This window comes from Schistocerca cancellata, chromosome 7 (genome assembly GCF_023864275.1).
Source record: "Schistocerca cancellata isolate TAMUIC-IGC-003103 chromosome 7, iqSchCanc2.1, whole genome shotgun sequence".
Taxonomy (NCBI): Eukaryota; Metazoa; Arthropoda; class Insecta; order Orthoptera; family Acrididae; genus Schistocerca; species Schistocerca cancellata.
The window spans coordinates 414,199,756-414,225,363 of NC_064632.1; the positions used below are offsets into that span (position 1 = coordinate 414,199,756).

At 41.3% G+C, this 25,608-nt stretch overlaps 1 protein-coding gene across 1 annotated transcript; it reads right to left on the reverse strand.

Moving 5' to 3' along the window:
• Nucleotides 1-16,749: 16,749 nt before the first annotated feature.
• Nucleotides 16,750-17,334, reverse strand: LOC126092805 (E3 ubiquitin-protein ligase sina-like). The gene has a single exon (XM_049908533.1). It carries the CDS (start codon nucleotides 17,332-17,334, stop codon nucleotides 16,750-16,752), a length of 585 nt encoding a protein of 194 aa, XP_049764490.1.
• Between the last annotated feature and the right edge of the window lie 8,274 nt (nucleotides 17,335-25,608).

The window sequence follows — 25,608 nt, forward strand, 5'->3', positions numbered from 1 at the left end:
GAGTGTCATAGGACGTCCGCCACGAACAAATTCAACGGACAATATAGAACAAAATGAGATAAAAAAAAGTGGTCAGCGCGACAGACTGTCAATCCTAAGGGCCCGGGTTCGATTCCCGGCTGGGTCGGAGATTTTCTCCCCTCTGGGACTGGGTGTTGTGTTGTCGTAATCATCATCATTTCATCCCCATCGACACGCAAGTCGCCGAAGTGGCGTCAAATCGAAAGACTTGCACCAGGCGAACGGTCTACCCTACGGGAGGCCCTCCTCACACGACGTTATTATAACATACAGTTTCCGCCATCCGCCCGACCACTGTTCTAAAGTGTTTTGCTCTTAGCGTATGAGAGACGACGTCTTGCCACCTGTATTGGAACGTATGTTAATGTAGCGAAAATTCCACTGCAAACTTAGTACGCCATACGTCATTAAGCCACTCTTCCATGCTAACAGAAAACAAAAGTGCCACTTGAGGATCTATATCTACTTCAATTTCTCGGTATCTTTTAGAGGCACAAGCAATACCAACACAGGAAATTATTCATTCTTTTCGAAACTTTAATGCGTTAGAAGCTCTTTCAGTAACTAACACCAATCAGGAAATCTTATTTATATATTCTTACGTCGATTCTTGAAAGAACAATTCCATATTGAGGGTTAAATAACACTTAGGCGGTTTTTTGTTCTACTAATTTTTATTTGTATGAACTAGTTGTCGGCTTATTAGGCCGTCTACAGATAACTACTGGCTATTGTTTACAAGGAGTTTGTGTTCTTACGAATCAAATATTCTGGACTGAGATACAACGCACTTACATACGATCTTTAGATGTGGAATTGTCTTTGGAATTGTCAAACGGGTCTTTTGACTTTTTGTCCGATAAAACTTTCCTTTAAAATAAAAAATCACATTTTATGGTTTGTCAGTACCAAGTATGACAACAATTAGAATTATTTAGAATACACGTTATTACAAATTTACAATTTTTTTTTTGGTATTTGTTGTGAACAGTTGCACTGGACATTAATTGTTGGTTGTACATCAGCGTTGTTTTCTTTGGCGGTTACATTTTGTTATTAGAAAATTGCGCATTAATATATACCAAATATTACATTGTTACAGTTGAGCAACAGTTAGGAATGTAAACACATAAGGGATATTACATTATATTGGGGTGTGAATTTGTTTACTATTGGGACAATTTGTGGTTAGTAGCAGGTTTACTTTACTGTGTGATGTTTAAGAGTGGTGATGTGCTCAGTTGCAACTGGCCGTTTAGGACCAGTTGGGGATTTAGGGCTAAGTGTTTGTTAGTTTCAAGTGCTTCTAGTAGGCTGATTTTTCTGCCTTTGTTGGTTGTATGTAGCACTTCTGTGTGTGTTAGATATTTGCGTCCTTTGAGCATATGTTCAGCAAAGGTGGAGTCTGATTTATTTAATCTCCAGCTGCGTTCATGTTCAGTCAGTCTTGTTGATACGGCCAGCACAGTTTGACCAATGTAAAGTTTATTGCAGTCAGTGCATATTATTTTGTAGACACCACTGTTGCTTAGTTTATCTGTTTTGTCCTTGCTGTTGAATAGTAGTTGATGTAGTACCTCTTAGATAAAATGATACTTTATAGTTTTGGGCTTTCAGCGTTTTGGCTAGTTTGTCTGATAGATTACGTAGATATGCAATAATACACCAGTTGGTTTTTGGTGTTGTTGTTATTGCAGAGGGGGCATAAATGCAGGGCAAGATTTTCCTTGTTTGTTATGTGCAGTATATTTAATGGTGTCTACTTCTGTTTGGAAATCCTGTTTTGACATTGGTATGGATGTGAGGCAATGTACCATGGAATGGAAGGCTGCACGTTTGTGTGTTGTTGGGAGTTGTGAACATGAGGGTATTACCCACAACAACAGACAGTAATACAGACAACGCCAGGGCTGCGTCCGTGGATTTCTCACGGGGCGCCTACACCTCCGTGTAATGCGGACTCAGCGCAGCCGCTGCTAGACCGCACTGGGAAGACAACACTCTGTTTGTAAAACTGTTCTTTGCGCCCCGGTACACAACAAAAGCGTACCATCACGTCTTTGCTCGACTATTATACACCAGCGTAGAAGGTCGCTTCCAGTGGACTCCTAAAAGTGGCAGGAAACAACGCTGAAAAAATCCTCGGCGACCTGTTACAGGTGTATGACAACACTTCGTCATCATACAACACACAGATTAAGTGGCGCAGATGCCTCCATTGAGGCCAGACAAGTCTGAATGTCGAAGAACTTAGAAGCAAACCATCTCTCTGAGGAACTGGGAACCGCAAATGAAATGGAGGCGGTGGTTCTCAAAGAAAGGCACATCACAGTCGAGGCGATAGTGGAGAAAGTGAAAACGAGTCATCGATCAATTTTTCGACATCTTACAGGACATTTCGAACGTACCACCTGCTGATCTACGTGAATATGCACACATAGTCAAGAAACCATTCGGACCTGGGCTGCAGAGGCAATGTGTCAGTTCTATCATGCCAGTCCATTAGACTTGTTTAGCAGCCTAATTAACAAGGTCAAGTGATGCACAGAGAAAGAAGTGAACACATGAGCATACATGGATTCACTACTCCAAAATAGCCAAGTACCCATTCATAATCAGGCAAGGTAATGCAAGACTTAATTTTTTTTAATACCGTGGTATTGTGCTAAGTGCAGGCGCGGGTTCAGGGTACTTCTGTGGTGGAGGTGGAGGTGGAGGTGGAGGATAGTAATAACAATTTATGCACATTGGTACTTAGAACACAATCTCATCCCAACGTGCAATAAATTCTGAGATATTTAAATTTTGATAGCCGTTCTTTCGAAAATTTGAGAAGTACTTGTGTCATGTAATTGATTGATGAACTATACTAACAACAAACTCTCAACTTTGACAATATCATAGTTTGCACAATATACCAGATGGTTATAATTAAACTAACGGTGTCCCGAGAACTACAGAGCGTGTTATATATGTCACAGGACGCAAAAGCATCGTAGGCATGCTCATTAATACGTAAGCTCTCTGATTACGCTGCAAAAAATAGTCCACTTGACGCTGTAAATCAGAATGCGGCGTGGGTGCAGGAAAAGGGGAGGAGGGATCGAATACATGATAACGGTGGTTTTGGGGGAAGGATCAAACACATGATGACAGTAGTTATGGCATGTTTATTAGGATATGGTCTCTGGACTGAGCAACATGCGTCATGATCAACAGCTGCTCGCAGCATATACAGTGCAATCAAAGCGATAATTTGTAATGTGCTATCCCTCAGACCAGGAAGAATCCTGATACATACACAATCTTTCAGATATCCCCACAACAAGAAGGCACTTAGATTTAGTTTTGGGGGATCTGGAAGGCCATGTATCTTTAAGTTGCCTAGAGATGATGCAATCCCTACCGAAGGTTTATCGAAGCAAATCTTTCAGCTGACATGCGTCACGCTGTGTCGCCCCATCTTGTATAAAAACAGTGGTGTGGGCACAGCAGCGTTCGACCAAAGCTGGAGTGACTTGTTTCACAAGGAGGTCTTAATAATGTGCAGATGACACTGTACACATAACTGGTCCGCGAGGTGTCACCTATTCTAAGAGAAACAGACCAAGAATGAAGGACTTGGCGATTACACACAACAGTGTGACGTTAGCTGAATGCTGTGGATGTTCTGCACAACATGTGGTGGAGTAAAACCCCATATGAGGCACACAGTATTGTGCGTTCACGGCACTCTGCAGAGTAAAATGTGCCTCATACGTCCAAAGAATATTCCCCAGTCCACCAGTCATCTATTGACATGCGTGACAAAAAAAGAAGAAGAAGAAGGCACCGTCACGTTAGCCTAGCCTACTTCGGGGGCTCTACTTGGTGCACATTCTAAATATTGTGGAGGTACCAATGTAAAACGAAGCGCAAAACCTTTTGAACTTTTGATCAGGAAGAGACAATTAGACACTTCCCATAGGGCAGCTCGAGCACCGGCTGTAGAATTTGAAGCATGTGCTGCACGGTCAGATATAGTAACATCATCATCAACAACTGCCATGATAGTGGGTCGAATCCCTGTCCCTGCTGCACCACCTAATTCACCTGTTTATTCAAATATCTGGATCAGTCGGCGATGTTCCCACAACGCAGCGTTGCTTTTGCTGCCGTTCTGTTAAAACAATTTTACCAACAGTGCGCAGTCTTTCTTCTCAATACCCGTTGCTTTTCGTAATGAGAACCTCTCTTCTTAAAATTTTACACCACCAATCACTTCATGAAAGAAATCAGCATTCGCTGCCAAACTACAAACAGCATACTGACATTAAAACAGAAAACATTTCATATTCTGACTGCTTACAGCACCATATTTTCATCTGGTGGAAACATGTGGAATTTACATTTTTAGCATTCATTAACATTAATGATTAACGAACATACTTCCGATGCATCAGCGGCCTTGGATGTTTGCAGTTCGCGCTGCAGCAACCAGAACACCGCCTGTTTCACTATAACCACCCAGTATAATCGAAATAAGCACAAATCTTTATCAGTACTTCAATAAACGATACAATTATTGACACTGGTCTACATATTATGACTCTACGAGCGTGTAAATGAGGGGAATACTAATTTTTCACTCGTTTCCGTCAGCATTTATGAAGGTAGCCTGTGTTTTATTCTTTCTCGGTGGAAGAAGCATTATAGCAAAATCACCTGACGAGTTTACAGAAGGCGGCGAAGAGGAAGCGGCAGGGAAAACTATTAGCTGTCCAAGAGAGCGTTTTTGCTACACCGCAATGCCCCAGTTCACACTGCACAGAACAAGTATATGCAGACCGCTTCTTTGTGCTGCCAAATAGTGTCTGGGCCCCAGTGTTCTCGTGATACGGCACCCACTTCTGCTTTCTCTCTTCTCTCACGTTTGAGCAATTACGTGATCTGCTTTAGAATGACAACGAGGTGATTTTCGACGTGCAAAGCTTCCTGAACTACCAAAACACGAGCCTCTACAGCTGAGATCTCCGGCAAGTCATCCAATCATTAGAAAAAGCAATGTGTCGCATTTAACGGTGAGTATGTAGAGCATTCGAACCATTTTTTGAAATTTCTGCCCCTTTCCCCCACTTCACTAGCAGGACAACTGCGGCATAATACTTTGTACACTACACTGTCGTTGGATTTTTGGGAATCTTTGTGTTGTAGAAAGTGTGGCAATTTGTTGTCTCATTTTGTGTACTTCCCTGTCTAAATCATCAATTCTTTTTGTGTAACCATTGTTTACTCTGTCTGTTAGGTCAAGCGTGTGTAATATGCCCCTAAATGCTGCATGATTGTGTGGCACGGAATGCCATAGTGTGTTGTCTATTATTTCTGTGTATATTTGTTTCCTGTGTGGAACGTATGTTTCCGTTGGCAGGTTCGTGATTCTGATGGGGCTCTCTCACACACAATATTTATTGAGCAATAATATTATGTCGGTATATTGAACGGAAGTGAGAGGCCGAGAAAGGCACAATATTGTCGCGCAATTTTTATTCTTGGGACGAGTAAGTTAGAAGTCTGTCGGCATTCGGCGATATGGAGCTCTCATATAATGGAGGGATTTAGTTGATGATCTTGCAAAGCACTAGCATAAATTATGTAGAACGCACGAAATATGTCTCGAAAGCTAAATCTGAATGGACCAAGGGCTCATTCACTGAAGTATAGATCCATAAACAGCAAGAACTAATTAGAAATTAAACAAGTCAACCCTGTAATTTATCGAGTGCACTTGCAGCTTTCTATGCATTGCTTTACTGTAACAACTGCTGCAAACGAAATAAAGCAATTATTTACCGAGTATGATTCAAAATTCACTTGATGTATATCCTCGGTGTGACATCTATTGTAAGAAAACGTACTTTAGACAGGTGCGAGTAGAATTCGCACTCAGAGTTGCGTATAAACTATATTATGTACGTAGATAGCCCAGCTATAGGTTTTGTTGAGCGAGTTTGCAAGTATGAAACTACGTGATCCAAATAGCAGTTTCTTTTGATCGAATTGATTTAAAAACTGAAATCTTTTTACACCTCCAAGTGACATGACAAATTTCAAATCGATATCGATATCACCATCCATATATATATATTCTCATTGGAAGATAAACCTAATCTTATTTGCCAGTTTTGAAAATTACTACAAGTAAAACAGTTCTGCTTACTGTCACGACATTTTCTGCAGTTTCCTCTGCTTTTCTGCACAACGACTCACCTTGTGTTTCCTAAACAGTGAGAAATGTCATTTCTTAGAGTACCACATGGTGCTTAGATATACATTCTCCAGGACGCTCCCTAATATTTTTTCAGTTCTTTGAGGAAATTCGTACGCTGTGAATTGAGGTTATCTCTTTATCTCGGCACGAACTGCTGTTTATTACGCAATGCTTCCCTTACACGGTACGATATATTGCTTAATATACAGAGCCAGCATAAATATTTTTAAAGCTCTGAATTTTTCTTCAGTACAAGTATATTGCGCAAACACTCAACACCGCTCTCAGACTATCAACAATATTGCTCAATAGTCAGTACTACGCAATAAATATTCTGCGTTTGAAGGTTCCTTAAGATCATGGTAAATTAGTGCTCTATTGTGAATTTTACATTTTTGTGGAAACAACTGGACAATGTTAGCAGTTCTTCACTCTCCTCTTTAGTCCCATCATATAGCAACAATATACCATCACCTCACCTGCAGTAATACATAATTTTACTTTTGAGCCTATTGTTTTCTTTAAAAATGGTTTTCCAAGAGATTGGAAAGGTTTGTACGATTATATGAGCTTATAACCAACTTCTGAAATTAAGAAAATTATACGTTCTCTCAAAAAGTAATGCTCAGCCGGTTTTGATAGTGTTTCCAATACAGTACTAAAGTTTTGTTCCCATGAAGACTGAAATTTCCCTCTTTAAGGTGATAAGAGGTTAATAACTATCGACCTGTTTCACTGCTGACATTCTCCAAAATTTCTCGAGAAGACTATTCATTCTAGAACAGTATCTCACCTTAGAAACAATAATATCCTAAGCAAATCACAGTTTTGGTCTCAGACGAGTTGATTTACTGAGAATGCCATTTACACGTTCACTCACCATATTTTAAAAGCATTAAACAATAAAATAGCGCCGGTTGGTATTTTCTACGACCTCTCTAAAGCATTTGGCTGCGTCAATCACAGTATTCTCCCAGGTAAATTGACGTTTTATGGTACTCATGGTATAGCCAACCAATGGCTAATGTCGTAGCTAGCAAAAGAATGAAGAAAGCTGTACATAGAAATTCGAGCAATATAGTCCAGGGACATAATTATGACTGGGGAGAAACAGATATGACACTCTCTAAAATTTAATATTAGGTTCATTAGTGTTTCTCATATATGTAAACCATCATCCGTGTATTGTACAAAATAACCAGAATTAGTTCTTTTCTTAGATGACACTAGTATTACAATCAATACAAGCATACGTATAGTAGCAGAACAAATGGTAAACAAAGTTGTTAACACTATCATTGACTGGTTTCCTTTCAATGATACCCTCAATTTTAAAAAAAAAAAAAAAAAACGCAGGGTACTTAGTTTTAAGATTAGACCTATGGCAAGTGAAACGCATGGTAACGTAATAAAAAAGGATGTAAACTTCAAAATTCTTAGCGGTCATATTGATGAGAATGTTAACTGGAAACATTTTGGAACTCCTAAAGCAACTTAGTTTAGGCACATTTGCGCCTAGAATCACTGAAAGTTGTGTGGTGAGGCAAATTAGTAAGTTGACATAGTTTGCATATTTTCAGTCAATAATATCATGCGAAATAATGTTCTGGGGCAGCTCATTTTTAAGAAAAAGTCTTCTCTGCGCTAATATGTGCTGTAAGAATATTACGCAGTGCTTATCCACTATCATCTTATAAACATCTGTTTAAGGAGTTGGGCATCCTGACAACTGCTTCGCAGTATATTTGTTCCCTCATCAAATTTGTTGTAAATGATCCACTGCAGCTCCAAAGGAACGATAATGTACGTCATTAGAATACTAGAAGGAAAAATGACTCATTATTGCACATTAATGTTGTCTTTAGCACAAAAAGGGATGCACAATGCTGCAGCATAAATTTTTTGATCACTTACCAGTGATAAAATTCTATAACGAACTAAGAAAGTTTCTCCTTGACAGCTCTATTCCGTAGGATAATTTCTATTATTGTGATGTGTCAAAGGTTATGGGTAGGAATTACTAACATACATCAAAATATTTAAAAAAAAATTTTTAGAATTTTTCAGAACATGAAAGTAAAATGACTCGTTCAACTCAGGATGCCAAATTGAACACTTTTCACTCGCCTAGTTTCCAAATACTTTTTATTTGGCTACCAGTTTCAGCGTTTTGCTACGCATCTTCAGACCCCTGACTGACGAATAGGAAGATTCTACCTTGGTTCTGATCAAAACAGGTGCCAACAGTATTGGTATTAGTAGATTTCAAATCCAGCTTCATAAACGATACTAAGTAGGGTGTGGAGGATACAGGTGAGTCGCCTACGCTGGTGGTCTCTACCCGCCGGCTGTTCCTCATTTACGCCGGTGCTCCTCCGGGCTCCCTGCTGTTTGCGCTTTTCCTGCTGAATCGCTGGCGGAGGGCGGCTACGCAAACCGACTGTCCACTCAGGGGACTCTCCCGAGGTGAGCCCCTGGTGCAAAGGACGGAACTCCGCGACCTGGTGATGCATCGGTACTCACAGTGACTCATATCAGAGCATCTCTGGGAAAGAGGTACTGGTTTCTCTCTGTGCATCAAATTTTTATCTTTCTTCGTCGTCCTACAGTATTTACTGTATTAAAAAATCATTTTGAGTGTAGTTCTGCGTCATCTTACAAAATACTTAAAATGCTGAAGTACCAAAATAATCGACGTTTCGGCCACGCTGCAGCGGCCTTCCTCACGGGTAATATTTTCTGGGGAATGGGTATTTGAATATGTTGCTTGAAATTTTGTTTTTGTTGGAATCCACAACATACAAATACTTAATAATAGAAAACATGGTCCGTAATAGGCTGCAGTCTAGACGATCTTTATTGAAATCGTGCGATTAGCTACTTTCGACTTGTCATTTTCAGGTGAGTGTATAATATTACATGTCGTGACCGTCAAATTATTTTTCACTACACGTAAAAAATAGACATATTTCGACCTTACATTGCGAATGAATTCACATTAACATGTCAATGTGTAATACGTAACATTGCACATGTACTTGAAAATGACAAGTCGTCCAAACTAGCTTACCGACAATTTAAACGAATATTGTGCACATTGCAGCCTACTACGGACCATGTTTCCTTTCGTCCATGTATTGCTTTTTCATTGCATTTTCATTAAATGAAACTGGCCCTAAAAAATCTGCTGCGCTGCCCAAATACAGCGCTCATTCTCTGCTTTGGGGGTGCTGTGGGACCGTCAGTTGTCCTCAAAGTGAACGGCGCCCTACCCACAAGAAGAACAACAATCTGATTTTTGTATTGTTATATTTATGGCATGTGAATTTCAAAACTCAAATATCAAAATACCAAAGCAGTTTAATGCAACTACCAAAAATTTCCGACAAAACAGATTTTGAAGTTTTTTCGAGCACCCATAACACCCTAAAGTGAAGTCGAGCTTTCGACAGCCAGTGTGACTGTGCCACAAAAATTGCCTGCTCCGTAGGACGGTGTGGGTTCCATACTACGCCGATGCAAATTTTGAAACGAAGGTGCATGTTCTACGACCATTTCCGTGAAGCAAACAATAAACGAATATGAAAACAGCTTATCTTTAACGCTGGATATTCGTAATCACAGGATCGCTGGTTGGAGTCTCGTTTCGGTCATTTTTTCGTTCAGTTCAAATACCTACACCAGTTAAGTACAGAATTCATAAAATAGATACTATTTATCACATATCTCATTGTGGTTCTCATGAAAAATTCACGCCTGTCCACAGTTACACAAAAATCCAGTTTTCATTGCAAATACTAAATTTGTAATTACCGACATTTTATGAACGGCAGTGAAGTTTGTTTGAATAAAGAATACATCAGTGCAAACTAAAGTTTTCCATTTTTATATATTTCACGCTTCATAAACGCTCGTGGAACACGCATCTTTGTTTAAAATTAACCTCGGCGAATAACCGATCCCGCACCACCCTCGTAGCAGTCATTCTCCCACCTAGCTAACGTGCCTGTCGAAAAATCAGCTTTAGGGTATTAAACACGCTCTTCAAATTTTTGGAGGACTGGTATTCGAGTTCAAAACTTCGTGTACAGTAAAAATAAGAAAAAGCCACAAACCTGGCTGGCGTGTGGTCCCCTCGTCAGTGTAGCGCACGTATATGCACCTGCGGCGCTGGAGACATTACTCTATAGTTAGTGTAGGACTCTATTAAATCCAACGTCTTTGAGGTATCCTGGAAAAGTGATTCGATTTGAGCGTTGTGCGGTCTGTCGACCCACACGTCAGGGAATGATGGCGCACCGTTACTTTCTAGTTATAAAAATTGTCATTACACTTTTCGATATCAGGTTTCGGTGTCAGTTGCTTATTACTTTGTTGAAAAGTTCTCAGCTAGAATTCTTCGCAAGGCTGTTCTTCGGTGTAGGTAACAGCCTGCAGTTTCCCATCAATAACATAAAATCCTAATAATGCTTGAGTTTTTCTATTTTTAAAATGTGATAGCAATAAGCAATTCAGATTCTTGCAATCAAGGATTGCCTGTATTATCTACCTCACTACTTCACAACTTAACGGTTTTGATCTTTACAGATGTTTGGCAGATCAAACTAAATTTTTAAAGGCAAAGATCTACGTCAAACTCCTCAAGCCACCTTCTGGTGTGTGGCGGAGGTTACTTCTGGAACCATTTATTGCCCTCCCTTTCCCTGTTCCACTAGCGCATGGCGCGTGGGAAGAATGACTGTCGGAAAGCCTTTGTGTTAGCTCTACCTTCTGTAAGTAGTGATTTCGTGAGATGAGCATAGAACAAGTAACAAGCAGAGGAAAATCTACGACAGCCGTATCAGTGAAATTTATTTCAATCTATTAGTTTCGGCTGAACATTTACACCATATGCAGTTCCACTGCAGACCAAAAGACTACTTACATTCCTTCGACAGTGTATCGTAGAACACATTTAACACTAATCTTAGTGGACTACATACATCGCGTGTGTACTCCACAACGGGTTGTCGCCAATGAAGGACATCGCGCCGAATTATTCCAATTAGCGCGTTAGATCGTCAAAATCCCGAGCTAGTAGGATGACCGTGCCCATAATGTTGCAAACGTTCTTAACAGGGGAGAGATACGTGACCTTGCTGGCCGTACTTTGGTTTTAAAATACAGACAAGTAATAGAAACTAGAGATGGGGAAAGTCGTTCATCCTTGGGAACTAGTTCACTGGTGATCGCTCTTTTTTGGGAACCGTTCATTTTTACTATTTCACCGTTCATTGTGCTTGTTAAATGGTTCTTTAAGAAACTGAGAGTTAGTAGCGTAGGTGACTGAAGATGGAAGGCGCCAAGAGGGGGCACTTGCCTCCCGCTGGAGTACAGAGTTTTTATTCATGACAATTATCTCACACTTAATTTTCGTGATTGTGCAAAACATCTTTTAGCCAACTGTAGCGTTATGTGGCGACCACAGTGAAATAATATGTGGCGCACGATAACCGGCCCCGAGTACTCACTGATCGCCAGTTACGCACCATTTGTTGACCGCTACGAGCAGAGTAGATAAATATGTAATAATTAGGCAGTGAAGAAATAAATCAGCTAATGCAAACAACTTAGAAACAATAGATGGCGATTGGTAAGTGACAATGAACAGTCTACTACTCGGGCCGATTTTTCGTGCGCCACAGTGAACCACTGAAATAATAAAGGAGTTATCGTATTTTCTTTAATAAATTTGACACACAATCTATTACCAATCGAGGGCTTCATTCGGTTGTAAGTCGGTATGCCTTTCGTAACAACGAACATGCTCTTTTACCTTGGATCAAAAAAATAAAAGCCGGAAAATGGCCACTCGTGTGTGCCGTGCCGACGTCGTTTGCATATGTGATAGCAAAAAATCTTGCCTTTATACAAGTATTTCATCTGCTGTTTATCGAGATAGTGAGGTAAGCTGATACGTCGTTTGGTGCCTGAAAAGATGTATGTATTACATACCACTTAATGTTTATGTAATTTACGTAATTATAAAATACATTTTAATTACCAGTCATGGACGCTGACTAGAATACGAAAAGAACCAGAAGTTCAGAGTTCAAAAAAGGTTTGAAACAGATCTAGAAGGGGAAGTGAACGAAACGAATAAGAACAACTCGATACTGAAGTATGAGTGTCGGCAGTGGAATTGCGATGAGTAGCCACGGGACCGAGACAGGCCGGAACGAGACCGAGACAGGCCGGAACGAGACCGAGACAGGCCGGAACGAGACCGAGACAGGCCGGAACGAGACCGAGACAGGCCGGAACGAGACCGAGACAGGCCGGAACGAGACCGAGACAGGCCGGAACGAGACCGAGACAGGCCGGAACGAGACCGAGACAGGCCGGAACGAGACCGAGACAGGCCGTTTCCAATTCCCGGAAGCTGTAAGTAGAAATCTGTGACCAGAGTGAAGTATGAGACCGCGCCTTAGAATTCGTTCCTCGCTCATTCCGTTAATCTTGGTGAACCGTTCCTTTGGACCCATTAGTTTGCGAACGACTCCTCTCTAGTAGAAACTGGTGTACGGGAGCGCATTATCTTGCTGAAATGTAATCCTGGTCGTCTCGAAACGAAGGACAACAAAAGGTGGTTTAGAACCGCGCGAAGTATTGCTGCACTGTTTAGGTGCCACTGATGACAGACAGCGGTCCTTCTACGAAACGACACCCAAGGCCGTCACTCCTGGTTGTCCGGCCGTAAGGCAGGCAACAGTCAGGCTGGTATCGCACCGCTGTCTGGGACGTCTTCTGACCGTCAAGTCTTTGGCCTGGAATCTCACTGACTGTAGCAGAGCTGAGTTCAGTGTCTAGTCCCGCTTCGAACTGAGAACCGACGACGCCCCAGGGAGAGCGGTGGGATACCAACCTGGCTGTAGCCTGTCATACTGCCTGACAACCAAGAGTCATGATCTGAGATGCCATTTCGTTTCACAGCAGAACCCCTTCGGATGTTAGCCGTGGTATCCTAACAGTACGGCACAACGCTTGTCTACTCAGTGTTTTGTTGCCCTTCATGGCAAGCCGTCCTGGGCTTACATTTCAGCACGATAATTCCCGTCTGTGAACTGTTTGTTTTGTTTCCATGCTTCCCAAATCCTACCTATGGCAGCAATGTCACCGGAACTCTCCCCAATTGAGAGCGTCTGGAGCATTATGGGCAGGCCCTCCAGCCATCGCGGCATTCTGGCTATCTAACGCGCTAGTTGAACAGAATTTCGCTAACTGTCTCTGAGGAGGCCATCCAATAACTATCAATTAATGCCAAGCCGAGTAACAGCTTCCGTAAGGGCCTGAAGTGGACCAATGCGTTATTGACATGCTCAGTTTCTGAAACTCTTCCTCTTGAATAAATCATCCAATTTTCTATAATTGTAATCATTTTTTGCGTAAGTATATGTCAGCCAATTTCCGTACCATTTGCATAATTCCTTCTGGTTCATCTTAGCGTAGAGGGTACCTTAGTGTGCAAGCATTGTATAGCCGAACACGTGGTCATTAGGATCTCTTGTTCCTGCAGCTCGTCCTCATGGTGCCCAGGCAAAGTATAATCCGCTGCTGAAAAGAATGTGCGCCTCATCAATGCAGTTGCGAGTATTCTACAGTCTACTAAACGCGACTTTAAAGGCATTTTCAATATGCTGTTATGTCAATGTTTTAACGGCGGCTGGCTTCAATAGTTTTGAGCGACTAAAATGTCTTAAAAAACCTTACCACCTCAGAGCACTGCAATTACTGAGGTAGAACGGGTCATTCTCAGTACATGGAATATGTACCTACTGTATATTGATGCTGCGCTTACAACCTATTGAAGTGTCAACATATTTTTCATTTATTAACGCAGAACATCGCCAATGGTAGGGTGGTAGTCCTGTTCTGAAATTCCTTTCAGTACGGTGTCAGGTAAGTTTGTGTATTTCACTGGAATTTCCCTATTTCTTGTGTTGCAAAAAAATTAAAGAAGCTACGTAATCGGCGAACTATGATCCATGCCGACAGTGAAATATATTGATATGGCTGTATTTTTCACTTGTCACCAGAATCATACGTCCTGTAGATGTACATTAAAACTGGAACCGGTTGTTTGTGGCCGGCCAGAGTGGCCGAGCGGTTCTATGCGCTACGGTCTGGAACCACGCGACCGCTACGGTCGCAGGTTCGAATCCTGCCTCGGGCATGGATCTGTGTGATGTCAGTAGGCTAGCTAGGTTTAAGTAGCTCTAAGTTCCAGGTGACGGATCACCTCAGAAGTTAATGCCCGTAGTGCTCAGAGGCGTTATTTCGTTTGTGTTACTTTTAATACATGTAAGATACAATAATAACAATCCACCAGAAGACAGATGTACAGATTACTGTAAACAGAAGTAAACCTCTTATCTCAATTCGTTACATAGTACGTTTACGGAAAGTGCCTTCTACGTTCCTATAGCATACTCATAAGTATGTTACGTTAGAACACACAAACATACAGTTCAACGAGTGTCTACTACGGCCACACCAGGGCAAAAATCTCATTCATGAAACTAGATTTACGGTCAACTACAATTCAATACCAGGTTGAAGGGACCAGTTTCATTGGTACAAAAATTTTCCTGTAAGAACGGAGACAACGTGATTGAATGACCAGCAAGTCTACGTTCTCCATAGACCAGTGGTAGCCTACCTCCACTACAAGGCGAAAGGTAATTCCGAAGTTATTCAGTTTTAGAATTTAACCCTAGCTACTGGAAGTTCAATTCCTCATTTTCTGATCGTGTATTTCAACAGATTACTAATGAAAACTTTTCTTGAATTGATCTTCGTAATAAGGATATTTCTCTTTGATCTTAAGATTGGCCATTGATGACAAAATGGAACCAAAAATGGAACCATAGTCGAAAATAAAAGTAACAGCCAATCAACTATTTGTCAGTTGTGGAGAAGCGTTCTTTTATTTTAAACAACCGGTCAAGGGCGCGTAGGAGTCTACGTTTCGTTCAAGATTATTTGTATAGATAATTCATCTCCAAATTTTGGTAAGTCTGCAACTATCAATATGTGACGAATGGCGATATATTTTTGTGTACTGACTTAGCTTATTTTTTTTCGCCACCAATGGCCAGCAGACATCAGTAATTCACAAATTTCAACTGGAGAAAAATGGCTCTTCATAGAGGGACAAAGTGATCTAAGGATTTCCGTGTTTATCTTGCGGTAAGTAACCATAAAAACGTCTTATTTAAAAAGCACACACATGCTAGTGAGTAGTGTATTACAACCTGTTATAATCAACAAATTGTCATGTACCATCTAAAGTCATTTGGAACAGATGATACTGAAAATGTGGATTCAAATGACGAAATTCATCACTGTTGTGTAGTAGTGACATCTGTTGCCATATGTTTAAAATCACCTTGGAAATTGTTTAGAATGCCTTAAGATTCAGAGAATAATTTAAGCATTTAAACTGATCGTAATAATGGCTTTAAATACTTACGAGCTGTGGGGCACAACCCTACAGAATGGAATGTACGGGAGAGCATACGTGTATACTAGTATAGAAAACTCAGATTTTGTAAAATTTAACTCACTACGGTACACAAAGCTGATACGTATCATGTGAATATACAATTATTTGTAACAAACAACCCTGTACGAGGTACATCCGCAACAGACTATTACGCCAGAGGTTGAAAATACCGCTACAGTTACTTAACACACGACTGGTTTACTCTACGTACTTTGGTGGCAGACCACGACTTGTACGCGTCCACCGCTGCTCTCGGGGTTCTAGCACGAAGTTACGACACCTGAAGATAGAAATCTAAGAACCAAAAACCGATCATGTGTTGTAAGAACCTTACGAATTTAGCGGTACTTTCAACCCGCGCATTATTTGTAAGCAGAAACAGAACTCAAGCAATACAAGTACTTACATTTCCTGCGCCGATACAGTTTCAGGATCCAAAGGAAGGGGAAAACTTCTTTCAATTCGTTGCGTCTAGTACATGTCCTACTTGTGTTCGCGTTTCTCTGTACAGAAGACGTCGGTAGCGCTAACGATTCTGTCCCACGTGAAGACAGTTATCGCCAGCGTTGAGATAAGCGGGTAGTACTTACGTTTTTGTGCACAAAGGTGTTTTAGCAAATACTGGCAGTACGCTGAAGCTCTACGGCTACGAGGCAAGAATTTAAATTTAGGTTTATTCAATAAGTTAAAACGTTACAAATAATGTCAGGTTTACAGCAGACTAAGTTTTTATAATAAAGTAAATAATAAAATTAATAATAAATAAAATTATTTGAATTAAATAGTAACCACGGGAACATACAAATACAACAATGTCATTTGACTAGAATCAGAGACGGCTGTTTTTTTTGATGGCACCAGAAAGAGAGAGTTCGCTGGCCTGTTTGACCTCACAAAGAGAAAGCGCCATGAGGCCGCCAGTTCCTGCACCTGCTGGCTATAGTGTATCACGGGTCCCCTGTAGAAAGTCCATCCGGATCCAGGCGCACCTTGAAGCGGTAGTGAGGTTCTGTAGCACGCAATTCCTGTGCCACGTGGTGACGTGCGAGTAATGTGGCGTGAGGAACGTCGTCGGGACAGATGCAGCGTGCACCGCGGAGCGGGCCACTTTGAACTCTAAGACGGTTGTGGAAGACACCGTGAGCCTGAAGACTCCGTTCGGTGCCGCCGGCGGCTGGTCTCTGTGGCCGCAGCCGACGTACTGCTCCACAGCCCCAGGACTGCACAGCCTGAAAGTGCACGCCTCCTCGTGGTGTCGCTTAGTCTTCAGCAGCAGCACTTCGGGGCAGCCAACTTCTCTGTACTTGCAAGGGGAGCGCACAATATCCGCCAGCCGTTCCATGGAAAGAGAGCGCAAGTTGTCCTGCAGTGGTTCTCGGCACGAGGGACACTGAGTAACTTTCTGAAAGCACTGTTGGCACAGCAAGTGCTCGAACTTGCATCTGAAAATGGGGCGTGTCAGAGTTTCCCAACACACCTGACATCTAAGCATATCCAGCAGGTCTTGACACAAGTATTCCATTTTGTAAAGTATCTCGAGGGCACAGCACAGCAGAATTTTCTGAAAAGAAGACAAGTCTCCAAATTATTGAGTGACACACACACACACAGACAGACAGAGACACAGACACACAGAGACACACACACACACACACACACACACACACACACACACACACACACACACACACACACACCACTGAAATCCACATGGTACAGTAACATAGCACTAAGCTACAAGAGCCAAAACAAAATAGCACACCTCACTGATCAGGTGAAGTATTGTGCGTTAATTCGTGATCAGGTGCTTCCATATGGTCTCATCTGCTTCAGGCCAAATCAGAAGATTTCTTTAGGTAGGTGGATTGACCTTATATGGCTGCTCCTGGCGGAAACTACATACTGCACAGTACGCCATCTCACCGATGAGCTGCGCCATCAGCGAATTTTTGTAGGTGAAGTGCGGCGTAGTGTGGGGGATACCAATGTGCACATGAAGGTTAGCGCATGCCATTAAACAGTAAGTATGCAACACTTTTTGTAGTGTCATAAATCTGTAAGTAGCACCGTTAGTCACAAAGGTTAAATTTTCTGCATGGACAAGACTTGTGTCAAGTATTTTCGACCTGTGTGTCATTGACCAACGAAATATATTGAGACGATTATTTAGCCACACTATAACCTGTAACTTCTTGTTGGTTGCGCCAGTCACCAGCGATCGCGGAAAGCTGTGGCAGACCTACTGATTTGTATAGCCTATGATGTAACGACGTGTTTTACTTGCAATCGTAGAGAAAAATAGGGAAGATTGCTACCGTAAATAAGCGCTAGAATCACCTAACAATTTTGGGAAAACTCATTTAATTTGCAGGGGAAAATCCTTTCCATTTTCTGCTTTTAAGGTATCAAAGCTCTTTATCGCTATTTACAGCACATTGGCGTTTTTATATTGGTGTGTTAACGATCTCGTCTATATCGCACTACCGCGACGAGGTGAGGAACTGATACGAATTCGTTTAAATGTGGATTATTGGTGCTGGGTACAGACTTGCGTTGTGTAAACGGTCATCCTTTCGTTTTCTGATCCTCCCGCATACAAATGTTTGGCGCACTTCGTCACTATGTTGAAATATTAATGGTTGTGTGTAATGTCAATTTTCGTTGCTTTATGTCATGAAATATGTCACTAGAACTTTGTCCACAACAGGAATGACTGTGCATTGGCACGTCCTGGTAAGGTAATAAAATTATTCAGCAGAATCTATTCCTAAAATCACAGCAGTCATTACCTGAGACAGGCGTAACAGTCGAAATTACGACTTAATTACATTTAACAATCGAGGCAAAAAGTATATGGAGAATAATGCTGGTCTCTGAATCCAAGTATACTCATAAAACTATTCTGATTCTGTTAAAGAAGTTGGACTGAACTTTATACTGTATTATACGATTTTTACGGAACGTCATTATGTGAAAACCAAAGCAGCCTCTACTTTGCAAGAATGGAGGGCTGTGTTTCGACAGTTATTTTGTCTACACCAGTCATAGGATTTGGCATTTAAATATTCCCTCACCTACGTTCTCCTGAGGTTTATATTGCCATCAACAAAGCGATTCAGAATACATAATTTCATGACTAGACAGCGAATAGCCCATTGGCGTCGTAAATGTTAGTAAATCAATAATTCTGGCACCAAAAACTATGCTAGTGGTCTAAAATAACTCATTGAAACACCTAAAATACAAGCGCAAAAAAATAAAGAAGCAGTGGGAACATAGAAATCATTGGTCATTTATCAGTGCACCAGCGCTCCAACTTACAAAATTTGGATGCCCGTTTTGAAGATACTGTCTGCTGAAGCTTTACCTAGATCGAGACAGCGTTATTAAGAAAGAAAACACTATCAAAATACCAATGGCGTCAACAAGGTGGAGACATGAGACTTGAGGCGACTGCAGTCACTAATAAGCTTGTTAGACTTAAATGTGATATTCCAACGCTATCTCCGCGGGCGCAGGAGTTCGTTGCTTCGGAAATGTTAGTAATGTCTTCATACGTCGAACCATAATGGGAAAGTAAGGGTTTGATTATTGACAACCAACTATAAAATGCGCAATATACAGGGTGAAGAAAAATTCGCACATTGTGACATCGCAGAAAGATTCCTCACTTTCTAGCAATAGAAAAACGTCTGTTACAAATTTCGTCCTGCACATATTTAGGGCAATGAATGGATGTTAAAGATCGGCTATCTCGCAACAGTGTAATCATGTGTACGGCAACTACCTCTGTCAGGAAATATCAGAAGTACTGTGCAGTTGGTGGATAGCGCGAAGGGTTAGCATGCAGGAGTTAGAACGTTCGATCCTGTGACGAGGTTTATTTGTTTTTATTTGCTAGACGTAGTCTGCTTAGTAAGGTATCTGGCGTCTTAAGCGTCACACTACATGTATTAGATTCCAAACTTGTTTTGTGTGTAAACCCCACCCCCCACCCTCTATTCTTCTTCCGACGTTCAGGTCCACTGCATCTATTTAGGGCCTTAAATCACCATTAGCGCTAGCAATATGATTTACAAATAATTTCGATAAGATCATAGAGGGGGAGGGGAGGGCGCACGCAGAAAACAGGCTTGGAATCTAGAAGATGTAATGGTGCGAAACAATTCGTGTCCGCGATGAGCAAAAGACTTCTTTAAACGCTGACTGATAAAAACGATTATACTTCGAAATCTGTGTTCGTAGAACGTAGAATAGTCCGCCATTCGGATCTCTGGGTGGGGACTACTCAGGAGGACGTTATCAGGAGAAAGAAAACTGGCGTTCTCCGGATCGGAGCGTGGAATGTCAGATCCCTTAATCGGGCAGGTAGGTTAGAAAATTTAAAAAGGGAAAGGGATAGGTTAAAGTTAGACATAGTGGGAATTAGTGAAGTTCAGTGACAGGAGGAACAAGAACTCTCGTCAGGTGACTATAGGGTTATAAACACAAAATCAAATAGGGGTAATGCAGGAGTAGGTTTATTTATGCATAAAAAATAGGAGTGCGGGTAAGCTACTACAAACAGCATAGTGGCCAAATAGATACGAAGCCCACGCCTACCACAATAGTTCAGATGATGTTCAGATGTGTGTGAAATCTTACGGGACTTAACTACTAAGGTCATCAGTCCCTAAGCTTACACACTACTTAACCTAAGTTATCCGAAGGACAAACACACACACCCACATACCCGAGGGAGGAGGACTCGAACCTCCTCCTGGACCAGCCGCACAGTCCATGACTGCAGCGCCCTGACCGCTCGGCTAATCCCATGCGGCCTACCACACTAGTACAAGTTTATATAACTAGCTCTGCAGATGAAGAGATTGATGAAATGTCTGATGAGATAAAAGAAATTATTTAGATAGTGAAGGGACACGATAATTTAGTACTCATTGGTGTTTGGAATTTGATAGTATGAAAAGGGAGAGAAGGAAACGTAGTAGGTCAACATGGATTTGGGGGAAGAAATGAAAGAGGAAGCCGCCTGGTAGAATTTTGCACAGAGCATAACTTAATCATAGGTAACACTATGGTTCAAGAATCATAGAAGAAGGTTGTATACATGGAAGAAGCCTGGAGATACTAGGAGGTATCAGATTATATAATGGTACGACAGATTTAGGAACCAGGTTTAAAATTTTAAGACATTTCCAGGGGCAGATGTGGACTCTGACCACAATCTATTGGTTATGAACTGTAGATCAAAACTGAAGAAACTGCAAAAAGTTGGAAATTTGAGGAGATGGGACCAGGATAAACTGAAAGAACCAGAAGTTGTAGAGAGCTTCAGTGAGACCATTAGGGAAAGACTGACAAGAATGGGGGAATGAAATACAGTAGAAGAATGGGTAGCTTTGAGGAATGAAGTAGTGAAGGTGTCAGAGGATCAAGTAGGTAAAAAGACGAGGGCTAATAGAAATCCTTGGGTAACGGAAGAGATAATGAATTTAATTGATGGAAGGAGAAAATATAAAAATGAAGTAAATCAAGCAGACCAAAAAAAAATCTCAAAAATGATATAGACAGGAAGTGCAAAATGGCTAAGCAGGGATGGCTAGATGACAAATGTAAGGATGTAGAGGTGCATATCACTAGGGGTAGGATAGATACTGTCTACAGGAAAATTAAAGAGACCTTTGAAGAAAAGACAACCACTTGCATGAATATAAAGAGCTCAGAAGGAAACCCAGTTCTGAGCAAAGAAGGGAAAGGAGAAAGGTGGAAGGAGTATATAGAGGGTCTATACAATGGCAATGCTCTTGAGGACAGTATTATGGAAATGGAGGAGAATGTAGATGTAGATGAAATAGGAGATATGATAATGCGTCAAGAGTTTGACAGAGCACTGGAAGACCTAAGTCGAAACAAGGCCCCAGGAGAAGACAATATTCCATTAGAACTACTGACAGCCTTGGGAGAGCTAGTCCTGACAAATCTCTACGATCTAGTGAGTAAGATTTATGAGACAGGCGAAATACCCTCACACTTCAAGAAGAATATAATTCCAATCCCAAAGAAAGCACTTGTTGACATATGTGAAAATTACCCAACTATCAATTTAATAAACCACAATTGGAAAATACTAACACGAATTCTTTAAAGACGAATGGAAAAGCTGGTAGAGGCCGACCTTGGGGAAGATCAGTTTCGATTCCGTAGAAATGTTGGAACACGTGAGGCAATACTGACCCTACGATTTATCTTTGAAAATAGATAAAGGAAAGGCAAACCTACGTTTCTAGCATTTTTTGACTTCGACAAAGCTTTTGACAATGTTGACTGGAATACACTGTCTAATTCTGAAGGTGGCAGGGGTAAAGGCTACTTACAATTTGCACAAAAACAATGTGGTAGTTATAAGAAATCAGTGGTTTGGAAGGGAGTGAGAGGGTTGTAGCCTACCCCGATGTTATTCAATCTGTATATTGAGCAAGCAGTAAAGGAAACAAAAGAACAATTTGGAGTAGGAATTAAAATCCATGGAGAAAAAATGGGAACTTTAAGGTTTGCCAATGACATTGTAATTCTGACAGAGAAAGCAAAGGGCCTGGAAGAGCAGCTGAACGGAATGAACAGTGACTTGAGAGGAGGAGACAAGATGTACAAAAGCAAAAGGAGGATAATGGAATGAAGTCGAAATAAATCAGTTGATGCTGTGGGAATTATATTAGGAAATGAGACGCTTAAAGTAGTGAGTTTTTCTATTTGAGGAGCAAAATAACTGATGATGGTCGAAGTAGCGGGGATCTGAAATTTAGACTAGCAATGGCAAAGAAAGCTTTTCTGAAGAGAAATTTGTTAACATGGAGTATAGATGTGTCACGAAGTCTTTTCTGAAAGTATTTGTGTGGAGTGTAGTCATGTATGGAAGTGAAATGTGGACGAGAAAGTTTAGACAAGAAGAATGGTTCAAATGGCTCTGAGCACTATGGGACTCAACATCTTAGGTCATAAGTTCCCTAGAACTTAGAACTACTTAAACCTAACTAACCTAAGGACATCACACACACCCATGCCCGAGGCAGGATTCGAACCTGCGACCGTAGCAGTCCCGCGGTTCCAGACTGCAGCGCCAGAACCGCTAGACCACCGCGGCCGGCAGACAAGAAGAGGACAGAAGCTTTCGAAATGTGGTGCTACAGAAGAATGCTGAAGATTAGATTGGTAAATCACAGAACTAATGAGGAGGTATTGAATAGAATTGGAGAGAAGAGAAATTTGTGGCACAACTCGACTAGAAAAATATATCGGTTGGGAGGGCATATTCTGAGGCATCAATGGATCACGAATTTAGTATTGGAGGGCAGTGTGGAGAGTAAAAATCTTAGAGGGAGACCAAGAGATGAATACACTAAGCAGATTCAGAAGTATGTAGGTTGCAGTAGGTACTGGGAGATGCAGAACCTAGCACAGGATGGAGTAGCATGGAGAGCTGCATCAAACTAGCCTCTGGACTGAAGACCGTAACAACAACAGAACGTAACCACAAACCTTTTGTACAAGACCCACTGTAATCACTGTATGACGATTAAGACGCTAGATACCGCACCACGCAGACTATTGTTAGGAAATAAAAACAATTCTCGCACCCAGAATCGAATCTCCTGCATGCTAACCCAAAACGCTGTTCACTGCACCAACTGTACAGCAGTACTATCTACTAACAGATGTAGTTACCATGCTTGTTATCACAGTTTCCAGACAATCTTTGACGTCCATTTACTTCCCGAAATAGGCGCAGGATGAAATTGAGACATTTTTCTATTGGCAGTATCTGAGGAATCGCGCTGCGAAGTTATACTGCGCGAATTTTGCTTCACCCTGTGTATGTGTAGGCCCTATCATAGCTACATCACTGCGTCCTCAAGTAGACATCTGGTAAACAACAAACGTCTTTCCTTAAACTGATCGTTATCCCCAACCTCTATTCCATTAGAGTCGCTCCAGTAAAACGATCTTAACAGAAAATGAAAAAGCATATTACAAACCAAGCATCCCAGACGCTATCCACATCTGAACCACGCCATTAAAAGCCATCCAATCTTTCCTCCACGTAATGTGACTTCACACCTATCATACTGATGCGTCACGTTGACAACAAGCTCATTTTGTTTATGTTATGAACGAATCACTACACGAATGTCTCTTCAGAATTTCTGTGACCTGATAGAACGATGGCAACATCTGAAATTGCTTTCCGTACGTACACCCAGAGGCCAAACTCTTGTGACGTCTGAATCTAATGAAATTCATCATTATAGGAATCTACCCATGTTCGTTGCTACCTACAGCGTATCACAATTGACATCAAACCCTTGTTTATTACTTCAGTCTGCACTTTACTGTGATGAATGCATTGAGAGTGAATTTCGGTCAACGTACACAGGCACTAAACACTTTGCTTAATACAACATATTTCTCGTGTTTCGGTGTTACGTATTCGCGATTTACACCTATCATCTAAGTAAGTTAATTTACCAAAAATACATTCCCTCCTGATTGCAACTTTCTATTGTTAAATTACGTGCCTCTACGTATTGAAATGACAGTATTTGATCTTTAACTTCGTTTTGCATGCATACTTTGTTCCGAATTTTATATGAGATACATCACTACTTCAGTACTTTGGAATACTTCACAAAACGTTACACTGTATAAAAAACTAACATGCCACGCGGTTTTACGATACAGAGAGATTCATTGCAGTCTGTAACAACAGAATTTAAGAAACCGTAGTTGACAACATAATACAACGTAAAACAACGATAAATATGACGAAGCAAATCTGATTAGCACGCAACACTTCAAAGCTGTAGACTTCAATATTTACGGAATTTGATCTATTTGCAGTTAGCGCGTCATAACTCACCAGCATAAACAACAGATGTCTCGTGTAGGAAGACAACATACACTGCCGAGCAGTCTGCTCGCACACTTCCTCAACGGCTAAGTAGGTGGTTGAATTACTAAGCTCTTCAGAGCTGAAGATAAAACGATGCGCACAGCTATAGAAAGCCGTCGCACAGCAAGGAACCAAAGCCAAGAGAGAAACATAGATTTTATCGAATAGTGTGGTAAATTTTAAAATTCGAGCAGTACTGTTACAGAGCTACGACCACTTCTTACATATAATCAGCTTTCCTACGCGACTCTGTATTATGCAAAAATGTTCCTACATCAAAGTGTTCACAAACTGCTGTGAAAACTCACGATCGAGTGTACGTCATACCACTATTATTCGTTTCCTGTCACACTCTAGTCAAATATAAAAAAAAAAATCGGCATAAGTATCTATTTGCGCCTTACCTTGGCTTTCAAGATGTCATACCAAACATACGATGTGGGTAACTGAACAGATGCACAGTACCTGAAATGATAATTTTAATTTACGCAATAACATTGTGGTTCTTCCAAGAGGGTTGGGTTGTTTGGGGGAAGAGACCAAACAGCGAGGTCATCGGTCTCATCGGATTAGGAAAGGATGAGGAAGGACGTCGGCCGTGCCCTTTCAAAGGAACCATCCCAGCATTTGCCTGGAGTGATTTAGGGAAATCACGGAAAACCTAAATCAGGATGGCCGGACACGGGATTGAACCGTCGTCCTCCCGAATGCGAGTCCAGTTTCTTCCAAGAATTTACAATTCCTTAGACACTGCACAACACTCGTTCGAATTCGGTATCCTTAGCAAATGTGCCACACGTTTGTGTAAAAACTGTAGTACTTCGTCCGACCAATCCGAAAACTGGCATT